Source organism: Centruroides vittatus, unplaced genomic scaffold (genome assembly GCF_030686945.1).
Source record: "Centruroides vittatus isolate TY-2023 unplaced genomic scaffold, ASM3068694v2 contig_631, whole genome shotgun sequence".
NCBI lineage: Eukaryota > Metazoa > Arthropoda > Arachnida > Scorpiones > Buthidae > Centruroides > Centruroides vittatus.
In genome coordinates, this window is record NW_027122388.1 from 676,268 (window position 1) to 685,421 (window position 9,154).

The 9,154-nt window shown below is 35.2% G+C and overlaps 1 protein-coding gene across 1 annotated transcript; it reads right to left on the minus strand.

Moving 5' to 3' along the window:
* Positions 1-1,655: 1,655 nt before the first annotated feature.
* Positions 1,656-2,858, minus strand: LOC136979713 (uncharacterized). The gene has a single exon (XM_067275737.1). It carries the CDS (start codon positions 2,856-2,858, stop codon positions 1,656-1,658), a length of 1,203 nt encoding a protein of 400 aa, XP_067131838.1.
* Between the last annotated feature and the right edge of the window lie 6,296 nt (positions 2,859-9,154).

The window sequence follows — 9,154 nt, forward strand, 5'->3', positions numbered from 1 at the left end:
TCTGTTCCTGCGAAATCCACTCTGATGTGGTGAAAAGTAGTTCTTTTCCTCTAGGAGGAACATCAGGCGTCTGTTGACCATTCTCTCGAAAAGTTTGCAGAGACAACTAGTCAGAGAAATTGGTCTATAATTAGAGGGATTCTTGCAGTCTTTACCTGGCTTGGGAATGGGAATAATAATTGATAGCCTCCAAGAGTCAGGGAAAATACATTCTGTCCATATTCTGTTAAACAGATTCAGAAGGTTACTAAGGGAATTGTCTGACAGATTTTTAATCATGCAGTAATGGATTTTATCTGGGCCTACAGCAGTATTCCCCGAGCGAGAGATTGCTGTACATAGTTCTATTCTGCTGAATGGCACATTATATTCCTCATTAGATGAGGAGTGGAAGTTTAAATATTGTTTTTCAGTTTGAACTTTATAAGCCTGAAAATCCTTTGTATACATAATATTGCTGGATGAAGACGAAAATGTTTCACCCAACAAATCAGCAATACCTTTTATGTCACTGATTATTGTGCCATTATTTTCCAGCATGGACAGAGAGTGAGAAGCATATTTCCCATTAATTTTATGGATTTTATCCCAGACCGCTTTTGAGCTGGTGGAAGATGTTATGCTAGATACATACTTCCTCCAAGAATCCCTTTGGCTTTGCCTTCTTATTTTTCTGGCATTTGCCTTTGCTTTTTTAAAAGCTATCAAATTCTCAGCAGTGGGGTATCTTCTGAAAATCCCCCATGCTTTCTTTTGTTTTTTAAATGCTGCCTCACAATTCTGATTCCACCATGGTTTCGGATGTTTTGGATATCTGGTTGACGTTTTCCCCATTGTTTTTTCGGCTGCCTGAATAATACTGGAAGTGACAACTTCTACTGCATCATTGATGTCGGCAGTATTGACCATTTCCTCAGTGATGTTAGCCAAAGAGGAAAATGCAGGCCAATCTGCCGTTTCAAATTTCCAGCGTGGTGGACGGGCTGTTTCACAGCTTTCTCTGCCTTGGTATTTTAGAAATATTGGGAAGTGGTCACTGGAAAGTGGATTAGATCCAACCTCCCATATAAACGCTGAAAACAGATTTGGGGTTGCTAATGATAGATCAATGGCAGTAAATGTTCTTGTTGGGGCGTGGAAGTATGTCACTTCTCCAGTATTAAATAAATATAGTTGGTGATTACCTATGAATCTTTCAATGGCTCTGCCTCGACAATTGATGTCGTGACTGCCCCACATTGGATTGTGGCCATTGAAATCACCAAGTAGAATAAACGGAGTCGGCAGTTGTTCAACCAAGTCATCCAATTCATCCTCATTGACTCTGACATCTGGTGGCAAGTATATGGAACAAACTGTGACAGTTACTCCAATTGAAATTCTGACTGCCACAGCTTGCAGCTCTGTTCTTATTTGTACCGGTAAGGAAGGGATGCGGTTTGAAACCAGTACAGCCACACCTCCACTGGCGCGGGTGTGGCTATCATCATCCTTACGGTAAAGATCAAATCCTTTTAAAGAAATTTTTTCTCCAGGTTTTAGATGTGTTTCCTGGAGTGCCACGCAGAGAGATGTGGTAGGTGATGTCAAGTGTTTAACGTCAAAAAAGTTGTTGCGGAAACCACGACAGTTCCATTGGATTATTTTATAATCCATTATGTGGTTGAGGCAGCATTCTTTGCGAGGGTATCTCTCTTTAATTTAACAGGCGGTCTCTCTTTTGGAGGTGACATTGGTTTTGTTACCTCCACATTATTCTCTTCATCAGAGATATCAGAGAACTCGCTCACAGACTGAGCCTCTGATTTTTTAGATTTAGAGAGAGCTGCTTTCACTCTCTGTTTGTTTAATGGGTTCTTACTAGCCTTTTTTGAACCCAGGTTTCTTGTTATCACCCCTGTTTTAGGTAGGGGTGTTTTTTGTTTTGTATTGTCATTTTCTGCTGTTTCTTTTGAAGGGATCAGTAAACATTTTGCATGGCGAGTGAGAGATTCCTTTGGGGAAACAGAAATGTCTGTCTGAACTTCACATGTCTTTGTGGATTTCAGAGCAGCAGCAAATGTTTTTTGTTTCAGTGGTGCACTTGAAGTGACCATGCGACGTGCCTCTGGGTAGGGTAAGTTGTTGACTGTTTTTACACGCTGTATTTCTTTTTCTCTCTGCCATGCAGGGCATTTCCGGGAGTAAGCAGGATGGGCATCTTTACAGTTCACACAGCATGGGGTACTTTTACATTCTGTACTGTCGTGACCCTCAGTCCCACACTGTGCACATGCGCTTTTTCCTCGGCAGGATGTTTGTGAGTGTCCAAATCGCTGGCATTTGAAACAACGCAGCGGATTTGGGATATATGGACGGACTGAGCAACGTAGGTATCCTGCTGTTATAAAGGATGGCAATGTTGGTTTGCTGAAAGTAAGAATCAGGTGTTTGGTTGGTATCAACTTGCCATCTCGACGAATTGAAATGCGCCGGACAGCAACGACACCTTGATCTGAAAGACCAATCTGAATATCTGATTCGTCTTCAGACATCAGATCAATTTCAGATATCACACCACGTGATGAGTTTAAACTTCCGTGTGGTGTGACAGTGATTTCCATTTCTCCCAGGGTCTTTGTTTCTAGAAGTTTTGCAGATTGTTGTGGGGAGGATGTTTCCACCAGTAAATCACCTGATCTTAATTTCTGAATTTTTTTCAAATCTCCAATAGTCGACTGGAACAATTTTTGAATGAGAAAAGGAGAAGCTTTAGATAAGGGTTTGTCACCAGTTGCGTGTACTATTAAGTACGCTGGGGTACTTGAAATTTTTAAATTTTTTCGCTCTTTCAGATCTTTTATTTTTGAGGAATCCATGATTGAAAGTAAAACATTCAGCTTCTGGTGACCTTACTCACCATGGGGCCCAACAAGGGGATGCCGTCACATGGGAGACTCCCATAGACCGTTGCACCAGGGTTTCCCAGGAGCTATACCCTCACAATGCAGTCGAGAAAAGCACACCTTGTCTGACGTGTCTGCCCGGTCTGCATCGATCGGTTGACTCCAAGCCGAGGTCAACAATGACTCAACGACCAGCCGATTGACTCAAACGGAGCCTGATTTGAGCCTCCCGTTTATCCGAAGCAAGGGCCGAAGCAGTGTGTTGGGGACGTTATGTTGCCCCTCAACTACCAGGATCCCCCTTTCCGGCATACGGGTCACCACGCACGGCAAACACGTGGGTGGGCGTTCAGATCCCAGGGATGGTAAAGAAGAGTTTCTAAACCATCTCTGGGAGGTCCCCTCACCACGGACAGGAACCTACATCGAGGGGACTGTTAAATGTGAAAATGTTGAAAATTAACTCAGTCTGAAAAGGAAATTTATAAACAATTATTAACAAACAATCGTGTCAACGGTACCAAACAGTCACTCGATCAGATTTCCACACTGAATACACATATGACGTCCAGATACCTATTAATGGGGACAGACATACTTAGAAGATGACTACAGAAGGCTCGTCTCGTCATATTGAAGGCAGCAAGTTCAAAAACGACTGATATAAACTACTTCAGCCTCGTTTCATACTATGTGAACATTATTCCGAGTGGCCATGTTCAAAGACCATTTGTCACTTTTTGTGGACGTAGAAGACTTTCCACTGGATACCAAATTTACTTCGATTCGACCCGAAGACATTCGACTAAGGCATAATTTTGTACACTTTCTCGATCGAGTTAGCAAGAAAAGTTAGCCTCGTATATAGTATAAGGCGTTGACTCGGTTATACATACGCTTAGGGAGGCACATGTCTATAACTTTACTCGTAACTAGCTATTGTAAATCACTTTATTTTTCTATTAAAGTTTTTCGTTGTCTTAACCTGATAACCTGTCGTTATTTGGAGGACGGTCCCCTATCGACCTCCCCACTCGAGACAATTACCCTCTTATTACAAGCCATCTAATGACAACGTGATAGGTTTTCACTAGATCCTCACCGTTAAAAAGGGTTTAGGTTTGACGCTGTACTTCCCGTCTTTCGCATATTTATCGAATTATAAAGGATAAGGTAAGGATAAAGGGTGTTTGTAAAAAAATACGAGGAGAAAACAATCAGTTTAAAAATTTAGTGCTTACTTAACACCTTATCCGCTTCGTACATTATTAAGGGGCCAATGAAAAATACTATACTTTCTTCAAATTATGAATTTATTTTTTCAAATTTAGGCACAAACATGCACGTGTTTCGTGTATTTTGTTTAAATTGAATCTGGTTCATATTAATATAATGAAATGTTTTGTAAATTTTTTTATTTTATATACGAATAATTTGCAATTATCAACCATCCGTACAATTTTAACTTTATTTTTTTGCCAAACCGACTTCCAACATCACGAAAACTCTATTAACCAAATGGCAACAGCCTGTCTAATAAAGTATTCAATAGGCATTGTTACTATAATCCATCTTTTTATGCTAGAAAATTATATAACGTTTCATTTCAGTAAATTCGAGTAAGAAAGAGAACATTATCGATAAGATTTGTCTAGAGAATTCTTATAAGACTGATATTCGAATTTAATTTTCTCCTTTGTTACAGGTGTTACAGGCTATAATTAAAAAGACATCATTTCTTCATAACCGACAACAATAGAAATTCGTATGTATTTATTTATTCGTTTTTATAATCATGCAGACTGAAAATTAAATTACGATTTACATATTGTTCTGTATACACCTCACATTCGAATAAGCTGTAATCGGATCAATTAATTGATTTTTACAAACAATTTGAAAAATTTTATAATTCTGATTATAATCCGTTAATATATTATTAAGTTCTTCCAGGTAAAATATTTGTCTAGAAATTGAATTATTACATTATTATATTTGATAAACTAAATGTTTATGCTCAAAACTTAAATACATAAGTTTTCCTGAAAATTGATAACACGGGTGAACACTTCATCGAGCTATCTGAATAAAATTTTCCGATATTTTAGATGTGTTTAACACCTAATTAAAGAATTTCCCGTAAAATGTATTATATTTTCACTGCAATTTTAAAGGTTAATGATGGCTGTCATGACTGATATTATCCACGTAATACTCTTACATCTATCGTAAAAACAATGCTCAAATAATAAATTCCTTAACGATATCTTTTCCTACGGAATTGACTTCCTTCTTCGATAAAATACACGTCCTACGAACAGAAGAGCAATTAAAGTTTTGCGATTTGTTTTTTAGAATTTAAAATTAATAACGTTATCAGAAAGGATATTATTAACAAATGCTTGTGGGATATTTTTTAATATTAACAAATTTAATTTGCAGGCAAACCTACGCATAAACAATGAACAAATCCGGATTTGTTCAAGTAGGAAAAATCGCCGCTGCCCTTCGTCATTGATGAGGACTTCGATTTTTAAACGGACTTTCTTCTTCCAACGCCCTGGGGTCTTTCTCATTCTAAGCGGAACCGGAAAGGATAACCTGTAGGTTGACAAACAATATTCGAAGTTGCTTCTTTTCTCGAGTGGTGAATGTTCTACAGATTATCCTTTCCGCTTCCACTCGTCACCCGAGAGAAGAAGCAACTTCGAATATTCTTTGACAACTATGTAACTGTAAAACATATTTTTTATAATAAACCGGGTTAATTTCTTGTAACTGTGGAGTTTGTTTTTGTGTCAAACGCACCCACTCACGCTTCACCAGCGAATCGAATATGCGGAATGGAATTAATTGAAACTAATATCCAAAATGTCTTCCATAATTTACCAAACAATACTGAAATCTATTATACTAATTTACAAATAAAATTTGTATTATTCGCAGATTACTAAATTTTTACAATGCAAATCAGTAGTAAATTTAGAAATAAATTATTTTTTATATTTATGGATTGGTAGGGTTTTTCGTTTTTAACACTCTTACCCATTGAAACTTAATAATTCTTGTACTAATAAGTTTCAATTTTCATAATTAATATAATCTGCAGATCAATAACATTTAAAATACAGGTGAGCAGTAGTAATTTTATATTTGTTAATTTTTAATGTTATTTCCCTATGTCTCACTGTTTTGGACCGCCGAAAAAGTGCCTACCAGAGTAACAAACGTGAGCGTACATTGCACACTGTACGGTGTCGGAATTGTGAAAATATTTAAATAGAACCTCAAAATTAAATTTCGCCTCGGGCCTCTGGAGGTCTGAATCTGCCACTGAGCACGTCGATAGACGTAGCAGTAGTTCAGGGATTTCGGGATGAAAAAATCCAGCGACGAGTTGCTTAACTTTCCCGACAACATTTAGTGGCGCCATCTATTACGATATTTTACTTTGAAAATTTTTTATTTTTTATTATAATAAAACGGCAAAAATCTTATTTATGAGAATATGCACGGGTTGTATAAAAAATTGGTTAACGTTAATAACGAGTAAAGTCGTCACGAAGTCTCACTCTACTAATGATAAACACGACCCCCTTTAACACCCCACCAAAATTTAACAGTTTCAATTCCCCTAATAACAAACCTTTTTTTCAAAATTTCAGAAATGTTCGACGGGGATACTATAGATTACCATCTATGGAATTTCGGGACTTTAAGTATATATCTGGAATGAAGGGACCGAGACGAGTTCAACGATATCCTACTTTTGGACCGGAGAAGAAAAATAAAAAAGTTATCATACTTTCTTCCGGCGATCGCGCGATGATCGGAAGTCGCGTCGCTCTCTCCGCTCTCGTATCGCGTGTTTAACCCTAATGGAGATGACCGTAGTCCGACGTCATGGTTTGCAGACTTTACCGCAAGATGGCAGTAATAGCAACTATGGTGCCGTCTTCATGAGAGCATTAAAAAAGTATGGTAAGTGAAAAAGTATGATAACTTTTTTATTTTTCGTTTCCGGTCCAAAAATAGGGTACCGTTGAACTCGTCTCGGTCCCCTGAGTTCAAATATATAATCAAAGTCCTGAAATTCCATAGGGGGTAATCTATAGTACACCCTGTTCGACTAATAGCACAGGAGTTATTAACCGTCCAGCAAGGTGCACAAAATCGTGCCCCACGCGCGCACTAATATCCATAAATACAGATAAATTTTCCGAATATTTTTGCATATCTCGACGTTTCAACTTGTCCAATTCACAATCACAATTACACCAAATTACAATTACAATGAAATATTATCGTAACGTTGGTAGCGTGTACAGTAACGATTAATTCTACGGTTTTTGTAGGAAAACATTAAGTTAGAAAGTTGTAAAATTATCGTCACTCAAGCTGATACTAATGCCGTTAACCAATCAATAAGAAGGAAATATTTGTAATCATTTAATAACACAAGTAGTAGAGAAATGCCGGTTCTGCCCCAAAAATTTAAATCTTAAAAATTATATGAATTTAATCAAAATCAATACAAAAATTCATTAAATTTAAAAATCTTAAAATTTAACAAAATCAACAAATGTAAACAAAATTAATTTATTTGTTATAAAAAGAAAATATAAAAAAAAGTCAAACAAACTCAATAATATGAGCTTTATATTTATTCCCACAATCTCTCATACCCCTGTATACAAATTTAAAATTACTCATCTCATCTAAATCTTCATTCTCTAATTTTTTATTAAAACGATCAGGAAGAAAAACTTGAAATTTATCCAATTCTCTATCCCTAAGAACTACTAAATTTTTCTCACCAAAGCGAGTGCATATTGTTTTAATATATTCAATTGGATATTCGTAATCAATTTCCAATACATATAATTTCTTTGTTGAAATATTTTGAAGTTTTCCAATATTGTTTAGTTTCTTCAACGTCTCCATTTATATAGGAAAAAAAATTAATCATTATAATTTATAAAAATTGAGATAGTATATTTTAAAATGCTTTGTAAGAAATTCTCAACATCATCTGTTTCCTCATGTGATGGATTTTTTTCTATAGTTTTAACTGTAATTATATCTGTTATATTGAATGGAATAGTTTCATTTATGACTAAATAAGTTTCTTTTTTCTCTTTTTTAAAAGAAAATGCTAATTTTCCATTGATAAATATACCCACAGATAAACAAGATATTGTTAAATTACATGTAAAATAAATCTTACTAATGAAACCATTAGATTCTAACACATATTTTCTATCATAATTTTTTATATCACTATCATCAATAGGAAGATCACCTAAGGTTAAATAAAATTCTTTATTATCAACTGGTTTAGGTAAATACAGAAAACCTCTTAAGATGAAAGAATGGTTAATTTTGAAATAATTTTCGAGATATGATTTTGTAACTGCATCCATGTCATTAATTGGATTTTTTAAATTAGTTATTTTTTTATTATTAGCATCAAACGCATCCTCATTATTTTTTGTTAAAGTATTATTCTCTAAATATCTTTTATTCACAACATTTTTGTCTTCCACTGGATCATCGACATTTCCAATTCTTTTATTTTTTGCATTGAATGCACCATTATACATTTTCAGACATCTACTATCCAATGTCTGAAGTTTTTTACTCGTTTCTATTATGAAATTATTAATGTTTAAATTTAATTCATCAATATTTTTTTTCTGAATTAGTTTTATCCGTTATGTGATCTTCCTCTAATATTTTTAATTTATTAGCATTTTCTTTAGCAAAAGTTTGAAAATCATTATTTAATTCATTGATTATTTTTAATTTATTATCAATATATTCCTTGGTTGCAGCATCGTTTTTTTCTGTTGGATGTTCGCAATATTTTAAGATCTTATTTTGCATATCATAATTTCCATCATACGTTAATTTGAAACCATTACCTGGAGGACCAGGAGGACCTTCTTTTACTTCATCATAATAATGACCAAAAGAAAACCAAGCCATTTAATTACTTTAAAGTTTTAATAGTTTTAAAAGTCCTGTTGTACATATTCATAATTCCTTCTCTTTTTTCAACTAAAACGAAATAAAATCTATATGGTTTAGCAGGTGTTTCTCTCAATTGCCAAAAGAATTCAACTTTCAAATTATCTACATTATTATAAGAGGGGTGATTAGAAACATCGAAATGAATTATTGGATACAGTCTCCCATAGTTTGTATAACTTACTAAACAACCAGACTCTGTGTTATTAGTATTTAATCCTCCCGCTAAGAAATCAGAA